The 25,411-nt window shown below is 37.6% G+C and overlaps 1 protein-coding gene across 2 annotated transcripts; it reads right to left on the bottom strand.

Annotated features, from left to right (window-relative positions):
* Window positions 1-1,597: 1,597 nt before the first annotated feature.
* Window positions 1,598-25,411, bottom strand: LOC114198971 (uncharacterized). 2 transcript variants are annotated; one of them, XM_088028467.1, is made up of 7 exons: window positions 24,687-25,411; window positions 24,415-24,486; window positions 19,024-20,900; window positions 18,677-18,761; window positions 17,092-17,218; window positions 15,978-16,076; window positions 1,598-9,640 (listed from the first exon to the last, which is right to left on the bottom strand). In XM_088028467.1, exons 4-7 carry the CDS (start codon window positions 18,683-18,685, stop codon window positions 8,286-8,288), a joined length of 1,590 nt encoding a protein of 529 aa, XP_087884593.1. In that variant the 5' UTR covers window positions 18,686-18,761; window positions 19,024-20,900; window positions 24,415-24,486; window positions 24,687-25,411; the 3' UTR covers window positions 1,598-8,285. The 2 variants fall into 2 exon arrangements, with proteins under 2 accessions (XP_087884593.1, XP_087884592.1); XM_088028466.1 differs by lacking the exons at window positions 18,677-18,761; window positions 19,024-20,900; window positions 24,415-24,486; window positions 24,687-25,411 and having other exon boundaries at window positions 17,092-17,236.

Genomic DNA, 25,411 nt, shown 5'->3' with positions numbered 1-25,411 from the left:
AGAATAGGGATTAAAATACATACTGCTCAGAAAGGAGTACCTAAAACTGTTCCCTTTTGCAGATAACATGATGGTTTATACAGAAAAATCCCAAGTAACATATGAACACCTAGAAACAATTGGTTTTACCAGGGTCACAAGATACTGGATCAACACACAAAAATCTATTGTATTCTGATTTACTAGCAATGAACATATGGAAACAAATTAAAAATACAATACCATTTACAATTATTTCAAGAATTAAATACTTAGGTGCAAATCAAAACAAGTATGGCACTTGTGTGCAGGAAAATACATGACACTAATGAAAGAAATCAAAGATCTAAATAAAAGGAGAGATACTCCTTGTTCATAGATTGGAAGTTCAACATAGTACAAATGTCAGTTCTTCCCAAACTAATATACAAACACAATTCCTATCAAAATATCAGCAAGACTTTTTATAAAACATTCTAAAATTTATTTGGAGAGGAATGCCTCTACCCAATTTTAAGGCTAACTACAGAGGTAATAATGAACTATATGATAGTGGCAAGGACTGGATATATAAGTCAATGGAACAGAAGAGGATAAAGAAATAGCCCCACACAAGTATGGCTGACAGGTTTTTGACAAAAATGCAAAAGCAATACAATGGAAGATGGATAGTCTTTTCAACAAATGGTGGAGTAATTGGATATATATATATAGGCAAAATAATCTCTACCTGAATCACATCATGTCCAAAACTTAACTCATAAGAATAGTAGATTTAAATATAAACTGTAAAAGTATAAAATTTTTAGAAGATAAACAGAAGATATTTTTGACCTAATTCTTGGTAGTGGCATGACATTACACATGACACCAAAAACATGATGATAAAAGAAAAAATGAATATATTGGATATCATCAATATTTATAATGTTTGCTCTGTTAAGACACTGTTAAATGAATGAAAAGCTATAGACTGGGAGAGAATATTTGCGTACCAACCAGAAATCCAACAAATCCAGATAATTCAACAAATGACTCATATCTAGAATACATAAATCACCCTAAGCTCAATAGTAAAAAAAAAAAAAAAAAAAAAAAATTTAGCAAATGGGTAAAAGGCAGGAAGAGAGATTTCAGCAGAGGATTTGTGGATGACAATAAATACATGAAATAATACTCAGTATCACTAGCCCCCATTATTAAAAAAGCAAAATTAAGACCATGGTGAGAAACTACTACATGCCTATTAGAAAAGCTAAACTTGGGGCACCTGGGTGGCTCAATTGGTTAAGCATCTGCCTTCAGCTCAGGTCATGATCTCAGGGTCCTGGGATTGAGCCCCAGGGCGGGCTCCTTGCTCAGCAGGGAGTCTGCTTCTCCTTTCCCCTCTGCCACTCCCCACCATTCATGTGCTTTCTCTCCCTGTCTCAAATAAATAAAATCTTTAAAAAATAAAATAAAAATAAAGGACATTAAAACAGCAACAATAATTATAATAGCATGGTATTCTATGCCATTTTCCTGTCTCTGTACATACTAGATCTACATATAAGTATATATTTATAAATATATATTATACATAACACACATACATATATAGGTATTTCAGAAGCAGGCAACTGGAAACAATGAGGGAAGAAATTGTTCAATAATAGAATATAAAAAATTGAAGTTTTCAAGCCTCCGTTAGTTACTCCCCTTGACAAGGCAGGATGATATAAAATTACATACCAAACAGAAATCAGCAAATTAATAATATATGATATAAAGTCAATGTTTGAATACTATGATGTAAAGCTCCATGATAAGGGAATAAGAAAAGGAAGAATACAAGGCTAAGCAATCACACCTTCATAACAAAATGAGGAATACTCACGACATTACATTCCTCGTTTCTATAACTGGTCACATGATCATGGTTCTTTACCTGGTGGAGTGACAAACTTTCATGCTTCAAGGGTCTGGGTCATCAGTAGTCCTGACTGGAAAGGGTTGTTTGCCACTGATCTTAATCACAGGGCTGTAGTAATACTAATAGACACCCTAAGGGATCTTCTGTATTCCACACATACTCTTCCTTACCTCCACTGTGGAGGAGTAGCCCAATTTCTCCTTAATAGTCAGGATTAATGGCCCCAGCCAACACTGTAACTCTATTCTTTGCCTGTTGAATCAGAGGTATGAGGAAGCCAAAGTGGCTGGGTGGCAGTCTTAGCTTCCAGCTCACTGGAATTATTGTGCCTCCTGTTGGAAACCATCCCCCTTCTGGAACTAAGATCTCCAGGCCAGCAGGGCATCAAGTCATGGGAACAGGAAGCAAACATTTTGCTAGTGGGTCAACGGGGGTAATAGTGAGTGGTATTATTCCCATTTCCACCTGTAAAGGGAAACCTACAGTTTTTCCCTACTATGTGTTTCTTCCCTTTTTGTCTCCTTTACTACTCATACAGAACACTCACTTTGACACTTCTGATCACCAAATGTGTGGGCCTTTTCCCCAAGTAATTCTCCACACCACCTGGATGTATTACAATTTAATGCAATTCTAACACTATCTGCTGCCTGGAGACAGTATCATACCACAGGCTAAAGGTTCAGTCCCATAATACTGTTCCCCCCTTTAGATGCCAACTGCAAGTAGTAGGTGTCCAAGTTACCCACAACTTCTGTCCGATTTGGCTACAAATTGAAGGTTTCTATGACCTTCTCCGTTTCAATTAATTTGCTAGAGTAGCTCATGGAACTCAGGGAAACACATTTACCAGTTTATTAAAGGATATGATAAAGGACACAGATGAAAAGCCAGATGAAGAGATACATAGGGTACAGTCTTAGAGTACCCCAAGCACAAGAACTTCCGTTCCCGTGGAGTTGAGGTGCATCACACTTTTTGTGGGGATATGTTTGCAACCTAGAAGCCCTGTGAACCCTACAGTTTGGGGATTTTTATGGAGGCTTCATCATTTAGGCACAATGGATCATTAACCCCATTTCCAGCCCTTCCCACAAGAGAAGGGAAAGGGACAGGGCTGAAAATTCCAAGCATCTAATCATGGTTTGGTCTTTTCAGGGGCCAGTCCTCAACTGGAAGCCATCCAGTAGCCCACCCAGAGTTGCCTCATTAGAACAAACGATACTTCTGTCACCCAGGAAATCACAAACGTTTCAAGAGCCCTGTGTCAACAACCAGGTCAAAGACCAAATATGAGAACAAGAGATGCTCCTAGTGTTATTACTTGTGAAATTACAAGTCTTAGAAGCTCTGTGCCAGGAACCAGGAGAAAGACCAATATACGTATTTTCTATTATCTCACACCACTCCTTGACCCCCATATCCCTGAATCTTGGGTATTGGAGAAACAACCATATATCAGATGCTGATTCAGAGCATATACAGATTTCCAGAGAACCCTGCCTCAGCCTGCAAAGTTTTGACACCCAGATGGTGCTATCACTAAGTCTTCAAAGTGTCATTCCATCGTTTTACCAGGCCAACTGCTTCAGGATGATGGGAAACATATGACCAGTGAATTGCATCAGCATGGACCCACTGTTGCACTTACTTTGCTGTGAAGTGAGTTCCCTGATCAGAGGTAATGCTGTGAGGAATACCATGACAGTGGATAAGGCATTCTGTAAGTCCATGGATGGCAGTTTTATCAGCTTTGCATGTACAGAAAGTAAATCCACATCCAGAGTTTCTATTCTAGTAAGATTAAGACGCTGCCTCTTCCATGATGGTCCAATGTAACCAACATGCTTCCAGGTAGCTGGCTCAACACTCCAGGGAATGGTGCTATACTGGGGAGTTCAGTTTGTTTCTGTTGCTGGCAGACTGAGCACTCAGCAATGGCCATAGCCAGGTCAGCCTTGGTGAGTGGAAGTCCATGTTGCTGATCACAGGCATAATCTCCATCCCTGGCAAAATGACCATTTTGTTCACAAGCCCATTGGACAATGACCGGGGTGGCTGGGGAAAAAAGTCATTAGCCACAGAACAGGCCATTTCATCTACTTATTAAAATCCTTTGCTGAGGTCTCCCATTTATATGGGACATGGGTATCTTCAATTTTTTTTGCCCTGATTCAGAGAGGTCTATCCACCTATCTCTTCCCCAGATTTCACTGCCCAAATTTCCTATCATCTTCCTTCCACTATAATGCCACACACTGTATCCATTTCCACACTTGTTCCCCGGATTTGTCTGTGTAAGTTAGAAAACTCAAGTAGTTCTTTTGGACTGTAGCACCCCTTCCTCATGGATCACACTCTGCACTGCACTTTTAGGAGCCTGCTAGGACTTGAGTCCAGTGATAGGTCTGCGAACAAAAGGGGGTGGTTATGGGGGCTTCTGTTGCCTTGCATGGCCACTGCCTCAACGGAGGTCATTACAGTTTCTTTAGGCAATGCATAGTAAATTCCGTAAGATGGGAATATAAAGGCTGATGCCACTGTGCGTGGGGATGCCACTGCCACGAGGAGTGGAAAGGCCACTTCTGCTGATGAGGCTGCTTCCACTGATAAGGAAGACTCAGAATTTAGGAGCTCAATGTCCCAGCTACATCAGAGCCTTCCCACTTGTCCCCATACCATCTTACAGGATCCCATTCTTTCCCAATCAATGCCCTCACTCTTTTTTTTTTAAGATTTTATTTATTTGACAGAGACACAGCAAGAGAGGGAACACAAGCAGGGGGAGTGGGAGAGGGAGAAGCAGGCTTCCCGCAGAACAGGGAGCCTGATGTGGGGCTTGATCCCTGGACCCTGGGATCATGACCTGAGCTGAAGGCAGACACTAAATGACTGAGCCACCCAGGCACCCCATCAATGCCCTCACTTTAATAGCATTTTAACACCAATTAACTATTCAGCTAAAAATTTTCCAAGTATCTGTTTCAAAAATTCCATTGTTAAGTCATTTCTCTCTTCTTACATTTTATTATAATCAGCCAGAAGGAGCCAAGCCACACCTTCAATTTCATTACTCACAAGTTCTACTTCCCACAAAACATGACACAGAACATAATTTCACCAAGTTCTTTTCACTTTGTAAAAAGAACTGCCTTTTCTCCAGTTTCCAATAACATGTTACTCACTTCCATCCGAGACCTCATCAGTACTGCCTTTACCATCCATATTTCTACCAACATTCTGTCAATAATGTATTCTCTAAGACTGAAGTTTTCTTTCAGCTTTCTCTTCTGAGCATCACCAAAATTGCCATTAATGTCCTTATTTTTTGCATGCACCTAAAAACTCTCCCAGCTCTTACCTATTACTCAATTCCAAAGCCACTTCCACATTTTTAGGTATTTGTTACATTAACACCCCACTTCTGGTACCAATTTCTGTCTTACTCATTTTGGGCTGCTATAATACAGTACAATAGACTGGGTGGTTTATAAACAAATTTCTCACACTCCTTGAGGCTGCAAGTCTGACATCAGTGTGCCAGCACGGTTAGTTTCTGGCAAGAACCCTCTTCCAAAATAAAGACTGCCATTTTCTTGTGTCCTCACATGACAGAAAAGTTTAAGAGAGCTCTCTGGGATCCTTTTGATAAGGGGACTAATCTCAATCAGGAGGGATCCATCATCAACACTTAATTACCTCCAAAAGGCTCCACTTCCTGTCATCACATTAGGGGTTAGGATGTCAACACATGAATTTTGAGGAAGACACATTCAATCCATTTCAAGGCCCAAATGGTTTCACTGAAAAATTCTACCAAACATTTAAATAATAATGATTCTACACTACCTCTTCCAGAAATTGAAAGGAGGCAATACTTCGAAACCCATTTTATGAGGCCACCATCACCATGTTAGCAAAATGAGGCAGACAGTTGAATAAAAGAAAACTACAGGCCAGTAATCCTCATGAACACTGATGCAAAAATCCTCAAAAAGAAAAAAAAAATCCTCAACAAAATATTAGCAAATCATAGTAGTCACAGCAAATCCAGCAATATATTTATGTACTACATATATGTGAAGTATGCACTACAAACAAATGGAGTTTATTCCAGTGATGTAAGGTTTGGTCAATATTTGGAAATTCATGAAGATAATCCATCGTAACAGAGGAAAAGAGAAAAAATCACATTTTACTCATTATATCAACTGGTGCATATTTCAAGTAGAATTTCAAGGATATATGAAGGGTTCCATGGCAGTGTTTCCAGATAGCAAAGTGTTTTCAAAGTTATAATTGGGCCTGAGAGGGAAAGAAAAAATCAAATATATGGTACTGTCCTGAAAATGTAGTCTCAGAATAATGATGAATGTTATTATCCTTTCTGTGAAACAACAGGGCTTCTAAGAATTTCAGTCATTTTTCCACAGCAGCCTCATAGGGAGCCCAATACAGAGAAAAGCCTGTTGATCTTTTGTCTGAGTGACCCCTAATAAAATCCACTGAAAATACAGTTTTTAAGACAAGTGTACTACTTGCAGCACTGCAAGCTTGAACTTAATGGGATAGAAACAGTACAGGGTGAAAGGGCCTTGGGATCCCAAAACATCTACGAGCTAAAAACCATCTGAGAAAACTACTCAGCTGTAAACACAGGTTACCTGTGTTTCATGAGAGGGGCGGGAAGCATGACTCAGGGTAGAACCAAGACCTCAGTATTCAAACATGCTACTTGGGAAAAGAAAAGACACTTAAATTGGGTTCTCTATTATGTAATAATGCAACCCACTGAATATCACAGCAGAGAAATGTTGTGAGAAACAGAATATACTACATTCTTTTTAAAAAACTAAATCTTCAAAACCTCATGTGTATTTTACACTTACCACCATTTTAATTCGAACTAGCCACAATTCAAGTGCTCAATTTTGAGTGCGCAACATATTGCTGGCAACTATCTTATTAGACAATGAAGGTCTATTCCATTAATTTCCATATTTGGTTGTAGCAATTGCTTTTTAAACTCATTTTTTAAAACATATGAAATACTGTGGGACAGGCATGATAACAGAGGTAGCAATAGGTGAACTAGATAAAATCTGGACCCTCGATTTTTATTTCCCAAATACGGTATAGCATATTTAATATCCCAATGTGCAGAGCTTTGACAACATCCACAAATTTTGATATGTAGTCATTTAAAAAAATCATTTACTTCAATTGGGTTATAATTCCATAGCTAATTTTATCTTTAAAATATTATGGGAAAATTGAAATACATAAAAGTAGAGAAATTAGCAAAAACAAAATAAACAAAAACCATGTACCCAAGACTCATCTTACCATCACTTTGTATCCATCCTTATTTTCCTTTTGCATGAGCATTTTTAAAAAGTTCCAGACATCATTATCATCTTGTGTATAAACTTACCTTTTTACATAACCACAATGCTATTATCACACCTAACAAAAACATAATTTTTAAATATTATCTAATACTGTCAATACTCCCATTTCCCTAATTGTCATAAAAATGTCCTTTTTACATGTTTGTTCAACTTGTGAATCTAATTCATTGCATTTGATTGGTATACATTTCTTCAGACTCTCTTAATATCTAAGAGTTCCGCCTCCCCTTTTTCAATGCCATTTTATCGTTTGAGAACTCAGGTTATTCCTCTTGTAGAATTACCCACATTTTAGATTAGTTTAATTGCTTGTGTCATGTTCTTCTGTTCCCTGAATTTTCTCTAAAGTGGAAGTTAGATCTTGACGCTTAGATTCAGGTTCAATATTTTTGGGCAAGATGTGTCAGCCTTATTGTAACACATTAGGGGGCACAAAGTGTTTTATCCTATTTTTCATGAGATTAAAATCGATCAGTGGGTACCTACACTGGTCTTAACCTTTATTGGGAATTGTGCCTAGATCCATTATTTCATTATGTGCTACAAAACTCTAACAAAGAACTTTAACTCATCAACTTCTAGTTGCCCTAAAATACAGTTCAATAGGAAATGCAGGCTAAATGACTTTCCTTTCAATTATCATTTTTGGAATGAGTTAGTGTCCTAGCAACCTCCATATGTATATTATACAGACAGGAAGACAGAGGTGATATAATAGGGTAAGATCAAAAGCTCTTCTATATTTACTCCTTTAAGAGTTTCTTTCTAGAACAAGTTTCCTGAAGTTTAACATGGTTTTTGATGCTGAGGAAAGGCTTCTACAAATTCATGAAATTAATATACCCTTTCCTTCAAATAAAACCTCTTATTTAGCTTAGTTGTAAGCATGAAGCCAAAGGGATTACTGTATTCAAAAACTTCCCCTAGAATTTATCTTTTAATGCCCCTTAACACAAAATTCACAGTGGAAGACTTTCCTATAGTTATTTAGTTACGTTATGAATTCGCTGATGGTAGGTAAGATGGGAATGTTGTCTAAATGCTTTTTTACATTCCTTACATTTGTATGGTTTTTCACCAGAATGAATTCTCTGATGTTGAATAAGGGATGAATGAAGTCTAAAGGCCTTTCCACATTCCTTACAGTCATAGGGCTTCTCACCAGTGTGAATACTCTGATGTTGAGTAAGTTGTGATAGCAGTCTAAAAGTCTTCTCACATTCCTTACATTTATAAGGTTTCTCACCAAAATGAATACTCTGATGTTGAGTAAGTTGTGAGAACAGTCTAAAGGTCTTCCCACATTCCTTACAATCATAGGGTTTCTCTCCAATATGAATACCCTGATGTGAAATAAGTTCTGAGTAACGACGGAAGAACTTCCGACATTCCTTACATTCATAAGGTTTCTCACCAGTATGAATTCTCTGATGGAGGGTCAGATGATAACCACGACTAAAGGTCTTCCCACATTCTTTACAATCATAGGGTTTCTCACCAGTATGGATTCTCTGATGGAGAGTGAGTTGTTGTCTCACTCTGAAGGCCTTTCCACATTCCTTACATTCATAGGGTTTTTCACCAGTATGAAGTTTGTGATGTACTCTGAGGCCTGTACTACACAAAAAAGCCTGCCCACAGTCCTTACATTCGTAGCACTTCTCAGCAATATTAAGTCTCTGATGTCGTGTAAGGTGTGCATACTGTCTAAAGGTCTTCCCACATTCCTTACATTCATAGGGTTTCTCACCAGTATGAATCCTTTGATGGAGATTAAGTTGTCCTCGCACTCTGAAGGCCTTTCCACATTCCTTACATTCATAGGGCTTCTCACCAATATGAGTTCTCTGATGTACTCGAAGATCTGCACCACATGTAAAGATCTTTCCACATTTTTTACATTCGAGGAGTTTGTCAGAAGTATGAATTCTCTGATGTCGACTAAGGTGGGCACACTGTCTAAAGGCTTTTCCACATTCTTTACATTCATAGGGTTTTTCACCAGTGTGAATTCTCTGATGGAAAGTAAGTTGTTGGCGCACCCTAAAGGCCTTCCCACAGTCCCCACATTCGTAGGGTTTCTCTCTATTATGAATTCTCTGATACAGAGTAAGAGATGTGAGTTTTCTGTAACTGGGCATTTTTTTCACTTGCCTGAAATATCCCTCTTGAGGACCTTCTTGTCCCTCAAACTTTTTATATTTATAATCTTTTCTGATAAAGGAGTCTTCAAGGCCACAACTTCTAATTCTTCTCATTATCTCCCACTGAGATAAATTCATTTCATAAATATCCTTTTCTTGAAATAACCTTTTAGTGTCATATCTGGATTCTAAATCTGCAAGAAAAGATAAATACATGCTATCTTCTTATTCTAGAAAAAATAAACCAGCAAATATAAACTTTATAATAGAAAAAAAAAAGAAAATAAAGCTCAGTTGAAGTAAATGAGCTAAAAATCTCTAAAGTAATCATGTATTTGGGTGATCAAAGTTTGAGAATCTTCACTTAAATTTTTAAATAATTACTCCTTTTAAACAGAACGTACAAACATCTCACCATGAATAACATGGCTTTTGTTTACCATATCATCTCAAGTCATTGTCCCCTTTTCTTCCCTATATTCCTATTCCACTAGCCTCCTTTCAGCTCCTAGAATATGTAATTATCTTTCCATTTCTTAGAGCTTTTCACTGTCTATTAAATCTCCCAGAACTGCCAACTTGCATTCTCTACATAGTTGGGTTCCTTTCATCCTTTAGGTACCATGTTAAAAATCAGACCCACGCTGCTGACTTCATCTACTTTATATCCTTTACTTTCTATCCAAGTAATTTGTTTCTTATTTCTTAACATTTTTTCAATTTTGTTGTTACATACATATTCATAAATTTTCCTATTTTTTTATTCTCTTTATTTTCTTACCTTAAACTTTCCCAAGGGCAGAAACAATTCATTTACCACTGAATAACAAACCCATGGCATATAGTAACTATTAATTATTAAATTCTCATAATTAGTTAACAGTTTTTACATATGTTCCCTTGCTGCTAATCTTATACCTTACTACACTGATTTAATATTTTTTATTACTTCCTATACAGATGGGAAACAACAGCACATCTAAGCTATCTCAAATATATAAATGAAAAATGGTGATTTCTTTACATGTGATTACCTTTCCCATTGTCTACTTTCACTTAGATATCTCCACTACAACTCATTTTCTACTTTGCATAGTCATGAGTAAACTCTGTTTTCACAAGGTAGTGAGAGGTTCTACTTTATCTTTATTTCAGTTTATATAACTACACATATCTATGTTACAAATACTCAACCTGTTTTGTTCCTTCATACGCTTCTCTATATTCTCCCTAAGGTCCTCAAAGCCAATGCCATTTAGGTTCTACCTAGGGAGTATTTTAGTGATTTTTCAGCATAAGAATGAGTTTATATCATAGTAAGCTAATAAAATTCTGAGCAAAGAGATTTTTCTCAAATGTATATTTTCTCAAAATTTTTACAATAAGAGTTCACTACTTTTCAAAAAGAAAATGGTATTTTTAAGAACCTGTAATACAGGAACACTATTTTTAATATGCTCAAACTGGAAAGAATCCAAGTGTTCATCAGAATTACTATGCAAATTAAAACATATTGTAGGAACACAATACTGTATAACAATGAAAATGAGTAATCTACAAGTACATGCAACAGCATAGGTCAATCTCACAAACATAATGATGAGTAAACAAAGACAAACATGAAAGAATATATACTGTATAATTCCATATTTATGAAGTTCGAAAATGGTAAAATCTATACAGTTGTTAAAATTCAAGATAGTGGTTAATTTTGGTGGGGAGGAAAGACTGGAAGGAATTAGGAGGGATCTTCTAATATCCTAGCAAACCTCTATTTCTGTGCTAGTCAGATGGGTGTGATTACTTTGTGAAAATTCAGTAAGCTGTTTGCTTATGATTTCAGGTTTTTTGGTAGGTATTTATGTTTCAATAAGTTTGTTTAGAAAAGGATATACTGGGGTGCCTGGGTGGCTCAGTCGGTTAAGCGTCTGACACTCGATTTCATCTTAGTCATGATCTCAGGGTCGTGAGCTCAAGCCCTGTGTCAGGCTCTGCACTGAATGTGGAGCTTGCTTAAGATTCTCTCTCCCTCTGCCCTTCCCCACCCCAACCACATGCACATGCTCTCTCTCTTAAAAAAAAAAAAAAGATATGTTAAAAACATTAAAGGCAATAATGATTTAAATAGTGTATATAAAATATGAGCAGAGACAGGTAAATGAGTATTTCCTTTTCCCCTTAATTCCCTCTTTCCTCCTGCTTTCCCTTTCTCTCTCTTCCCCTTTCTCTCTGTTTCCATTTCCCTAACTAAGAAAGCAATAAAAAACTTTGGCAACTTGTAAGGATCTTCAGGAAAAAGTCAATTTAACTCTTAAGACAAATAAGATGGAAATGATATATTAAATGACCAGTAATTAGCTAAATAATAATGGCAGCAAATAAGTAGGCAGCCATAAAGATATGACAAAGGTTATAAGATGGTAAGTTCAAAGGATTTACTTGTAAGTTAAAAAGTAAAGACCAGTAATGTAAAAGGAAAGTCATTAAAAAAAAAAACAAACATAAAAAAGGAAAAGTCATGGTCAAAATAAAAATAAAGCTGAAACATCTGCAAGAAAAATGAGAAAGTGTTGACAGCATAAATGCCCATATAAATTGATATAAGAAATATTAAACAATGGAAACAGTAATAAAGGAGATGAGCAGTCAATATGCAAAACAAGTATATACATAAAAATAAGATAAAATGTCCATATTCACCCCCTCTCTCTCTCCCTCACACACACACACACACACACACACACACACACACACACACACACAAACCCACAAAGTAGAACAAGTTATGAAACTCATCCTATAGGGGAACCAGGCTGGCTCAGTTGGTGAAGCATGTGACTCTTGATCTCAGGGTTTTAAGTTTGAGCCCCACATTGGGTATAGAGATTACTTAAAAATAAAATCTTTAAAAAATAAAAAAACTCATCCTATAAAACGTAGAGGTTTCCATTAAAAAACAAAACATTCCCAATGTGGATATAATGAACCTGACACTCTCATATATGCCCCCACCACTTAAAAGATATGCCAGATTAAGACCTTGCATTTTGAATATTCTCACCTAGGAGACTATAGCATGAACACTGAGCTGTAATCTTATGATTTGTATAAACAAAAAGTCAGCCATATTTGTTCCCAAATTTGTTTATGCCGATTCTTACCACTGCAAGCAACTAAGACAATCATTTCTATAAAAACAACATTGAATACTTCAGGTTCTTGTTCTACTTTAAACTGAAACTAGAAATATAGCCTTCCCATTATATGTGTGATCTAATCAAGAAAGAATTGGCTGGACCTACAACGAAACAAAAAGCCAAACTAAGTATCAAAAGATTGGCCTATGGTAAGAAATGTTAATGTTACAACTTTTAAGATATATGTAAAATATTTAACCATTTAAAATTAATAAACCAAACACTAGTTTGGAACTTTAGTAAAAAATGCTAATGTGCAAGCAAAATATTAGCCCCTCTTGGATCAATATAAAAGGCGAAATGTTATTTCCATTTCCAGGGTATCAGCTTTCATTAAAAAGAAAATGAGGAGAATATTACCTGGTCACAAAATTCATTTCCTAAGGTGTGGTGTCTTTATTCACCTTTTTTCCTTTGTTGATACAAGATGATATAGGATATATATTTATGATAGAGGCAGTTTTAGTCACATTAACACCAGGGTTAATGTATTAAAAGAAATCTGTAAATATTAAAACCCTATGACCACAGAGTTATATTTCTGAGAATCAATACTGACTACATACTGAATAATCCATAATGAATTCCAATAAAATGCTAAATAATCCTCACATTCTGCTGATAATCTCTTTATTTCAACAAGAAATCAGAAGCATTTGAAAGGAAAACATGTATTCTCCCCTTCACGTTATTCAACCAACCTGTGTCCATATCCTTGTCATACACATGAGTTTTCTTCATAAATTGGCTGACTCCTTCCCATCTACTGAAGGCCATTCCTTACAAAATTATCCTATCTCTCTCCTCCATCAACTTTCCTCTCTTTGAAATCATTCCCATCAACATATAAATATGTTCTAATACTTCACATCTTTTTTTTTTTTTTAAGATTTTATTTATTTATTTGAGAGAGAATGAGAGATAGAGAGCACGAGAGGGAAGAGGGTCAGAGGGAGAAGCAGACTCCCTGCTGAGCAGGGAGCCCGATGCGGGACTCGATCCCGGGACTCCAGGATCATGACCTGAGCCGAAGGCAGTCGCCTAAGCAACTGAGCCACCCAGGCGCCCTACATCTTTTTTTTTTTAAGATTTTATTTATTTGCTAGAGAGAGAGAGCGTAGGGGAGAAAGAGTGAGCAAGAGTACAAGCAGGGGGAGCTGCAGGCAGAGGGAGAAGGAGCCCGATGCGGGACTCAATCCCAGGACCCTGGGATCATGACCTGAGCTGAAGGCAGCTGCTTAACTGACTGAGCCACCCAGGCATCCCCTAATACTTCACATCTTAAAAGACATTTCATGTATCCCATGTGTCTGCTTTTATGGCAGAATTTCTCCAAGACTTGTATATACTTATTTTCACCACTGTCTCATGTCTCATTTTCTTATCCTTTTATCTCCCAATAACTTTAAAATAAAACTTTACTACAGAGTATCTCTAATATACACAAAAGTAGAACAGTATAATGAATATCCATGCATCTATGACCCAGCCTCAACAACAACCAACCCATGCCTAATCCAGGCCAATGCACACCCCAATCCACTTTCCTCACATTATTTGAAGCAAATCCCATATACTAATTTTTTCTACTTAAAGGATTTATCTCTAATCATACCATTATTCAAATCTTTAAAAAAATGAACAGTAATTCTTTAAGATTATAAAAAATAAGTGTTTATACTTCTAATCTCAAACATAAAATTTTAAACAATTTAAAAATAGTAAATTGATCCCCCAAAAAAGTCCAGAGAGTACAACTGGCTGACAGGTCTTTTATATGTCTTTTAATCTAAAGGTTTTCCTGCTTTCTTTCGATTTCCCTTGTAATTTATTTGTTGAAGAAACTGTTTTTTGACCCTATAGCATTGCCCATTTCTTAATTTTGCTGACTATTATCCCAAGGTGCAGTAGAACATATGTTCCTCTATCTTCTTCCCATAAATTGGTAGTTGGCTTTAGAAACCTCATCAGACTTAGGACCAATTTTATTGGCAAAGTTACTTCATAGGTGATACTGTATCCTTTCATTAGAAGAAATATGTCTGGGGCGCCTGGGTGGCTCAGCTGGTTAAGTGACTGCCTTCGGCTCAGGTCATGATCCTGGAGTCCCAGGATTGAGTCCCACATCGGGCTCCCTGCTCAGCGGGGAGTCTGCTTCTCCCTCTGGCCCTCCCCCCTCTCATGCTCTCTCTCTTTCTCATTCTCTCTCTCAAATAAATAAATAAAATCTTTAAAAAAAAAAACAAAGAAGAAATACGTCTGATTGTCTCTATTTCTGTGATGTTATTAATGTTTAATTTGATATTTAATGCCCAGATCCAGTTGTTCATTATGGGTTCCAAAATGGTAATATTCTAATTGTCATCTTTCATTTATTCACTAAATATTTTTTTTTAAGATTTTATTTATTTATTTGAGAGAGAGAGAATGAGAGAGAGAGAGAGCGCACATGAGAGGGGGGAGAGTCAGAGGGAGAAGCAGACTTCCTGCTGAGCAGGGAGCCCGATGCGGGACTCAATCCTGGGACTCCAGGATCATAACCTGAGCCGAAGGCAGTCGCTTAACCAACTGAGCCACCCAGGCGCCCTGAATACTTTTATTAAGAAAAACATCCCTCTATCTAATATTGGTACAGTTCTTATAAAAAATACTTCTTATAAGGAATACTTCTTTTCCTTTCTATTTCCCAAATAAGTTAAATCTCTAGTAGTTTCCAATGGTGAACAATTTGCTATTAGTATCACTAAGAATTTATGGAATTAAGCATATTTTATGTGTTACAATACACTGCAGTTATGTGTATAGTCAAATGATTCCATCTTTGACCAGCTGGAGTGTCTTACAACTGGTTCCTCTTCTCTGACCTCCTTATCTAAAGTTACCTCATTCATCCATCATAATTCTCCATATTCTTACCCTACTTACATTTCTTCATAACTTAATCATTTCACGATATTTGGTAATCCATTTGCTTATCTGTGTATTGTATGACTTCCCTACGACAAAGTAAACTTCATGAAAAGAGAACAATGGAGAAATATATATATAAAAGATGAACCAGAAATGAATTAGATCCAAAATACAGGTAAAATGGTTGCCATTATGAAGTTTCCCCCCACTGAAATGACAGGGAGATGGGAGAGTGAAGAAACAAGTGGTAAGTGGAAGTATAGATGAAATTTCTTTGCTGGCTATGCTGAGATCTGTTTTCTTCCCAGGTTTCAGGTCTTCTCTTCATTATCAACATCTATGGGGTGTGTTACCTTCCCAACCAGCAGCCTGTGCCTGCAGACACAGATAACCACATATCTCTGCCTGATTAGCACTTACTCACCTAGGCTCCTTCTTCTTCTCTCATCCCTCACAACCATCCAGGGTTCTTTCCCTTGCTCTAGTAGGGTAATCACATCTGGCTTAGAAATGGAACACCCTGCTTGAAAAAACATAATGGTACATAATAAAGAAAGAATTAACTTGATAGAGCTCTCAGAACAAAGAGGAGTAACAGGATTGAAACACATTCATATTAGTGTTACTTCAGGGTCACAGGGAATAACAAGAACAGAGGAGTAGGAACATTGTCTTATTTTAATTTAAACTCATACAAGAGTCCCTCTCTTGAGAGAAGTAATGATTTGGGGTTGTTTTTTTTTTTTTTTTTTGAGGAAGTAATGATTTGAGAATACTGGTTTCAAATCCTGCCTCTACCACTTGGGTTGCTATGGCCTCAGTTTTCTCAGCTGTAAAAAGGAGGTATTATGTCTATCCATTGGACTGCTGTGAGGTTTGATTTTATAAATGTAAAGTGCTTGGATGAGTGCTTAGTACATAGTAAACACTATATATATATATATATTATATATATACACTTATTAGATGCTTTTATTAGGTATTTTGCTATTTTGCTAAGAGGAAAATAGTTTCTAACCAGGATATACATCCAATATTAAATGCAAAATTCATGTATTTTAAACTTTTAATCATAAATCAATTAAAAGGTAGTATTTCTGCTGTGGTAAATTGAATGTGTCCACTTGAGTTTTAACAAACTGTTGATTCAAACCAGCAACATATACATTGTATAAGCTTTTTAAATAGATATGTGGAGCCAGACACCTCTATAGTCTTCCTACTCACACTGCAAGTAAACTAACAGATAATATGCCATGCATAGCAATAAGAAACCAGATTTCTTTAACAATGGTTTTGCTGTGAGTGTCTAAGAATTTGTATCTAGCTGTCATTAAAGAGGAGCAATTAACAGAAAAGGCACAGAAAGACATAAAGGTCACTGGATTATGGGGGAAGCTAAAGGTGCTATTTAATTGCTTATTAGCTATAAGGTGCCTATTCCCAACTATAAAGCAGATACTCAGCTAATTTCTAGAAAGACAGCCGTGAAATTCAGCCCTGTGAATTTCTAAATTATATGACACAGATAAGCTTACCCACTGACACCAAGTTGCTATAGTTCTCTAATATCACATCTCTGTACAAATTCCTCTGATATGAGTTCAGGCATTCCCACTCTTCCTTAGAAAAGTCTACAGCCACATCTCTGAACATCACCAAATGCTGAAATGACAAACCCATGTATTATTTCTAAAATTATTCATTTCCCTAAAGGGCCATTATTTAAGCTTTTGCAAGCCACTTGTGATCTGTTTCATATCCTTCCCCTTTCCCTTCCTTTTTAAAACAATTCTTTCAAAACATAATTAACTCAAAGGCTGGAAAAAACAGGCCAAGGGATGAATCTGGCTCACAAGCTGTAGTTTGCCAACCACTGCTAAAGAAAAAACTTCCTATGTACCATGGAATACCTAATTTTACTTATTTCTAGGTATGTTCACATAGTTAATCAGAATTTCACAATTAACTGAAATAGGGTTCATAAGAACACTGCTCGCAAAGGGCCTAAGTGGGCCTATAAAAAAATTCTCAATAAATGTGCTTTATTCTAACCTCTTTTCCTTTAAGAATTAGGAAAAAAAAACAAAAAACTGATGAATTTCTTTTCCTCCAAATGAAACATGAAATCTCTGTTTTTAAAAAGTAGTTTCTATAAAATTAATTTCTTCCAGACCTGACTTCATCACTATATCATTAGCATTTTTCTTTGTTGTAACAAATACTTTACTGAATATTTTTAATTTACTAAAAAATAGTCCATTTGTGTTAGACTTAGGAATGATTGTATTTAGGTATTTCTATACTTTTAAATATATTAAGTTACATTTAGAATTCAGGTTACACAAAATCTCTGAAGCTGCAATGTCCAATATGCTGGCTTAGACACGTGATGACTGAGGACTTAAACTGTGGCTAGTCCAAATTTAGATCTGCTGTAATTCAAAAATACATACCAGATATAAAAAACTTTAGAAATAAAAAAAAATAAAAGATCTCAATAATTTCAATATTGATTACACTTTGAAATGATAACATTTTGGGTATATATATATATGTGCTATATTGAGTTAAATAAAACATTAAAACTAACTGCATGTGTTATTTTTTACTTTTTTTAATATGACTACGAAAAAGTTCAAGATTATGTAAAGTGCCTTGCATATTATTCTATACTTTTTATGAGACTTACATGCTGCCTACTGCCTTTAAGAAGGCACTAATTCTATATTTTAAATATGCAACTTCTAGAAAATTTTTAATTACATAGGTAGCTCACATTATAATTCTTTTGGACAGTGTTGCTCTAGTGTTCTCCATTACTGAGAGCCTCAGATCAAACAATTCCCTCTAAGGACTTCAATTCTATTTTACCTCTGCTCCAGACAAAGACTGAACACACAGTCAATACACTGAATAATTTGGTCAATAGACACATGGACATGGGTAGAAAAGAGTGAGGTACATGGGGGCCTGGGCTGCCTGGTTCCATCCCTTACTAGAATGGGAAAGACGGGAGAAGCTGTCGGATGGGGCTCTGTTAGGAAGTTTCAGGATATCTAACGAGAGTTGTCATATAACCTGAAAAAAATTACAGCACTTCGAACAGAAACACCAACTTACATGAGCCATGATTTCAGACTGTAAAAACTGGTCAGTTTTCCTCAAAGGTCATTTGCTGGAGAAGTAGAGTCCACAGAAGCTAGAGCTGGGGTAAGAAGGTAAAGCCGTAAGAACGAAATTGCCTCAGAACTCCCAAATTTTAAAATGTCACACTACTTCTCCCTTCCTACACTCCTCCCCCCCTCCAACACACAGACAATGAGAGGTAGGAGGTAGTTTAGAAAAAATATATGTCCTCCTCAAAACCACAGGAAAATCAGTTGCACAAGGACAGACACAGAGCAGACACTTGCATGGAAGCTCATGTCCAGACACTTCAGCAGGAGGGTTTCCAGTCAGTCCCCTACCCCAGCGAGGCTGAGCTGGACCTGAGCATGGGCTGCCCAGGCCTGTCCTGAGCAGATCCATCTCCCTCCATTCCCACCTTCCCAGCTGAGAAGTGGTTGTTACATCATCTGACCCAGAACTTCTTTCTAAGACTCAGGAATGTGGCTGGCCTCCCTAAACCTGAAAACAGAAAATACTATGGATAAGAATTTCCCAAACTTTGCTAGACACTGGAATTGCCTGCAGATCTTTAAAATATACTGATGCCTGGCTCCCATCCCCCAAATATTTTTATTTCATTAGTACAGAGTGTGACCTGAGAATCAGGATTTTAAATCCCACTCAGATTTTATAAAATTTCCGACAGGTCATCATAAGGGGCAACAAAGTTCAATAAACTTTGTGTACATCAGAATCACCTGGAGGGCTTATTAAAACACAGTTTGCAGGGCCTCACTCTTAGAGTTTGGCATTTCGTAGAGGTTTGGAGTTGGGCTTGAGAATTTGCAGTTCTAAAAAGTTCCCAAGTGATACTTGATGTTGCTGGTCCAAATGACACAATTTGAGAACTACCTGCATAGACCACACTAGCAGCCTCTACCATGGCAAAACTATACTTGCACATTGGGATCCCTTCTTGGGGGAAGGGTGCACTACCACCCTGAGCTCACCAGTCACCATTTGCCTGTTCAGAATCATCAGTACTGCTTGCACAATCTCATTTATCAACCCATCTCTCTTGGTACTCAGGCTGGAAGAAGTGATTTGTGAAACCTGAGCATGACTAACTCTCTAGAAAGTAGAAATAACTCATTAGTTAAAACTCACTAGTAACTAAGGAAATGCATATTAAAGGAACTGGATTGACAGATATGAAAAACTGATAATATTTCTTATTACTAAGAAATAGACACTCATGGTATGTTGTAGAAAGAATGAAAAAATGTTGGAAGGTGTTTATAATGGGACAAAAAAAGCTAGAAAGAACCCAAATATCCTTTAGCAGGTTAAATAAATTACCGTGCTTTCACAAAATGGCACTAAAAACCCACTAAAAATGGGGTTGTCTGGCTAGCTCAATTGGAAGAGCACGTGACTCTTAATCTAGGGTCATGAGTTCAAGCCCCACATTGAATGTAGAGGTTAATAAAAAAATAAACAAACATTAAAAAAATAACTTTTTAATAAAAAAACACTAAAAATGAAGGTAAAATTCTTATTTGATGTTGTGGAAAGATGGTCACTACAAATCGCTGGGAGAAGGTAAGTTAGGAAATAGTTTTGTACTGTGATTGTGTGTTTGACAGGAAAACTACATCCATACACATGCATGTATATGCAGGTTTATGAAAGTCTGTGAATGAAGTTAGAATAAAATTTTATTGTGTTACCTTGATGATGATATCCCAGGTGATCTTTATCTTGTTCTCTAAAAGCTTATATCACTTATACGTGGACATAAATTTAAAATAGCTCTGCAAGGAATATTATATTACAAAAAGCCCCAAAGTTCCATCCATGCTAATCTTTCCCTAGCTTCCAAATCTAGAGACCAGCCTCTCTTAGCTATTTCTTTTGGTATTTAAACTCCATACATTTAGCGTGCTGATATTACGACTTCTGAATTTTTAGTTTTAGTCACTCTTTGCTGAGGTTAAAATAATTTTGTTTTTTGTAAGCTTAGTTTTCTAGGAAATTATCATTAATTCATTTCTCAAACTCTCACCCAAATAAAGGATCAGGAGGATGAATGAAGCTTTTGGCATAAAATAGCACAGTGGTCTATCTCATATTGTAAGAATCCTTCAGAAATTCAGCCAAGCACTTCAGAGTATCACCTGTAACCCACCTGGTAAAAATCAATGCCGTATTCCTTAGTGTTCCTCTCTCTGAAATCCTACATGACCATGAAGTGAAAAGTTAGGTAAGTAATATCACAGAGAAAGCCTGTCAAAGGAATTGCTCAGGCAGTTTGAATATTACTGCCCAATAGCTGATTTCTTAAATGATTTATAAAACATCCATAAAATACTGAATACTAAAGTAATTATGAATTGCTAAGTTCTAGAGAACAGTTAAGGAATAGAAAGTATTCAAGATACACTGAAAGAAAAAAAATCGGTTTATAAAACAGTATATAATATAATTAGTTACTTTAAATAATTAATGTGAAACAAACATCAGTAGATGGGGGGAATCTCCATATTTCAGTCCTGACATTTTAAAATTAATTTTAAATTATAATTAAGTCTCTCAATTTAAATGCCATTTCTATCGTAAGAATTATAATTACTTGGAAGATTTCTCAAACAAGAAGGGAACTGCTGGGATTTTGCCTTTCTCCATACATCCATGATTATAGAATCCATAAAATCCATGAGGGTACTGAATGTCTCTTTTAAACTAATAACTAGAGGTCTTGATTCCTTTTAAATTTTCAATTAGGGTTATCCCATTATTCATAAATAAAACCACATACAAAAATACATATACTTGTAGAAATATTTTGGGAAAATATGCTACAAATATTAATAGTGATTGTTTTTGGATGTTGAGACCATGGATAATTTTAATTTCTTCTCTTTTAGGTCCCTCAGTTACTTATTATTTCACAACCCTGCATTAACTCCATCAGAAATATTGTTTTAAAAAGCCATTCCCATTAAAAAGAATTTTTTAATGAGTTGGGAGAATGGGGTACCTTGTAGTCATTAAGAAAATTGTGATTAGGGGGCGCCTGGGTGGCTCAGTCGGTTAGGCGACTGCCTTCGGCTCAGGTCATGATCCTGGAGTCCCGGGATCGAGTCCCACATCGGGCTCCCTGCTCGGCGGGGAGTCTGCTTCTCCCTCTGACCCTCTTCCCTCTCGTGCTATCTCTCATTCTCTCTCTCTCAAATAAATAAATAAAAAAAAAAAAAAAGAAAAGAAAATTGTGATTAGGGCGCCTGGGTGGCTCAGTTGGTTAAGCGACTGCTTTCAGCTCAGGTCATGATCCTGGAGTCTCGGGATCGAGTCCCGCATCAGGCTTCCTGCTCAGCAGGGAGTCTGCTTCTCCCTCTGACCCTTCCCCCTCTCATGTGCTCTCTCTCTCTCTCTCAAATAAATAAATAAATAAATAAATAAATAAAATCTTAAAAAAAAAAGAAAATTGTGATTAAATAGGCCTACGTAAGTGGTAACAACCAGGAAATCAATGTGACTGAAAAAATAATTCCTTTTTTTTTTTTTTAAAGAGCAGTCGCTCAACCGAGCCACCCAGGCGCCCTGAAAAAATAATTCCTACCAATTGAATATTGTCTCTCATCAACACCTGAGATCCTTCTGTGAAGGATCACAGGGCTTTTCCAAAGTGATTATGAGACAGAAAAAGAAATGCTTATTTCAGAGCAGCTGCTCAAAAACTTGAGCTTAACCCTCCTGGGCTCCAATGAATACACCAGTTTTTAAATCCTTGCAATGCATCTTATAAATCGTGTTCAAGATACATATGTAACTTAACAATTTCTTTTTTTATTTTATTATGTTAATCACCATACATCATTAGTTTTTGATGTAGTGTTCCACGATTCATCGTTTGCGTATAACACCCAGTGCTCCATTTAATTCGTGCCCTCTTTAATATCCATCACCAGGCTAACCCATCCCCCCACCCCCTCCCCTCTAGAACCCTCAGTTTTTTCTCAGAGTCCATAGTCTCTCATGGTTCTGTAACTTAACAATTTCTTAAACATTTTTATTCATAATAAATATTTCTCAATATTACATTATATACATATACATTTTCCTGATGACTAAATTACTAATAAACATAATTTTTAGTATTGCATGGGATACTACTTTTATAAAAGATTATCCCAAAAGTCATTCCTAGTTATCCCAGACTTTTATTCTACACTTGTAAGAATCAATCTTGTTGGGTCTTATACAACTTTGATAATATCATGAAATGATAGACTTCCTCTCCACCGAATTACCTGCTGACAAATATATACAACAATCTTGTACATAACCTTAGATTTTTGTTGTCCTGAAAACCCATAACTGAGTCCAAAGACTTCATGTTAAGAATCCCTCTTTTGGGGGGTACCTGGGTGGCTCAGTGGGTTAAGCATCTGATTTCGGCTCAGGTCATGGTCTCAGGGTCCTGGGATAGAGCACCCCCCATCCCTCCACCCCCCAGGCTCCACACTCAGGGGGAGTTTTCTTCTCCCACTGCCCCCCATCCCATGCCCCCCCCACCCGAGCACGCTCTCTCTCTAATGAATAAATACAATCTTTAAAAAAAAAAAGAATCCCTCTTTTGGTTCATTCGAGTGTCTGATTCATTTCCTGCTTGCAAGCATCCATACTAATTAATCTCAGATTTTCATTACTTTTGGGAATACAGAAAGCTGATAGGGAATGACTAAGAATCATCATTTAAAACCAATAGCTAATATTAGTTAAGCACTCTTCTAATGTGCCAGGTAGTCCTCTAAGAGCTTAACAGATATTAATTCAGGTAATCTTTAAAACCACACTGTGAGGTATATACTATTGTAATTCTGAATTTACAGATAAAGAAACTGGGATCAGAAATACTGCTCAAACTCACTCAGATTTAAGTGGCAGGCAGGATTCAAATTCCTTTAATCTAGGTTCAAAATTCTTAAACACCTTATATACCTCAGTCTATTGAAAAACATACCCCAAACAAACTAATGGTACAAACTTTCAATCGTAAGAACAAGTTCTTAAGACCTAATGTACAGCACGGTTACTGTATTATATACTTGAAATTTGAAATTTAAGAGTAGATCTTAAGTTTTCTCACCACACACAAAATAACTCTTGAGGTGTTGGATGTTAATTGGTCTGATTGTGGTAATCATTTCATTCCACAATGTATACATATACTGAAACATCCTGTTGTACACCTTAAGTATATACCATTTTGTATTTATCAAAAATAAGCAAAACAAACTCATGCTACCAAACCTCCAACCACATCTGGCTGGTACCCAAAATTTCCAATCACGGAGTTCCTTGGAAAAAAAATCCCCATCCCTATTCTGGAATCATTGAAGGTATCTAAACAAACCCTAAATTACTCCTTAACAAACCACAGTCGAAAACAAAGCATGAACATTGACTTCCAAACGGGGTATTTCCATAATCAGAATCCTTAAGAAAAAGTGCTCACAAAGCAACTGAATATATAGCATACGATGAACTAACTGCATTAAATGAACACTAGCGAGTGTTACCTATTAATTAGGTCCCCCGCCGTTAACTACGTAGGGAAATCTTGAGGCCCAAATCAATGAATAGACCATTCTTAAGCAGCACATTCCAAGGGAAGAAAATCAAAAAGCCCAGTGTTCTGAAAATCAAATGCATTTCACGGAAACAAAGAAGCAGCACAAACTCACACAGAACCTGGCTTTCCGAGGCGCGGCAGCGATTCGTTTCACTTCAAAGGCCTTCTCTGGAGACTGGCCGGGCTGGGGAAGCAAATAGTGTTCATTACATCCCAGGCTTTTCTTGATCGGTTAGAAACCACCCTCCATGCCCCGTGACCCTCGCTAACCGCCACAGGCGTGCACAAACGGAAACGAGAGACAAACGAGGAAAGGTTTGCGGTCACCCGTGTCCAGGTTCGCAGCTCTGGGTACGCTGTAGTTCGGACATCGCTACTGCTCACCCCGTGGGACGGCTCACTGCGTCTTCCTCTGTCCAGTGGGTCCTCCGGACCTCAGAGGTCAGCCCTGAATCTAGCTCCAGCGTTTTGCAGGGGACCTTTATTCTGGGGCTCCACCTCCAACTGCCCTCTGCGGCCGGGCCTCGGTGGTTGAGAAGACCGAGGTGCGTAAGACCGCAGGGTCTCGCACTGCATAATAGGCCGCGCCCACAAACCGGGCCCCGCACAGTTATTGCCGCACGAGTTTAAACCCACCCCGTCCGGGTCTCCTCACTCGGGAGGAATCGCCTAGTAGGCCGAGGCCCCAGGACCCACCCCCGGTCCGGTCCACAGAATCTGCCCCTTCCCGTACACGTTTCCTTCAGAAAAGCAGCGGCCACAGCAGAGCCTGGCTCCGCGTACCCGTGCTGCCACCAGCTCTGAGGACCACCGAGCCCTCAACTCTGCGGGCTTCCAAAGCGCCTATCGCGGGCCGAGTGCGCAGGCGCGCAGGGGGCGGGGGCAAGTGCCTCGGTTCTTCAGGGAGAGCTGGCGGGGGAGAATTGGGCCAGGTCCTCCGCTGGCCGACCGAGTGGAGAAGCAGAGTTCCGGCAGGGCCAGGGTTCCTCAGGCCTGTAAAGGTGACCCTGTGAGCGACCGGTGCTACCGAGGATAATCCAAGCCTGCTCCCTTGTTAGAACTGTAGTCCAAAATCACAAAAGCTGTGTATTCTGGCTTTCCTCTTTTGG

Source organism: Eumetopias jubatus, unplaced genomic scaffold (genome assembly GCF_037043125.1).
Source record: "Eumetopias jubatus isolate StellerSeaLion01/CBP00866 unplaced genomic scaffold, mEumJub1_p1.0 scaffold_10, whole genome shotgun sequence".
Classification (NCBI taxonomy): Eukaryota; Metazoa; Chordata; class Mammalia; order Carnivora; family Otariidae; genus Eumetopias; species Eumetopias jubatus.
This window is presented reverse-complemented; position numbering and strand designations above follow the sequence as displayed.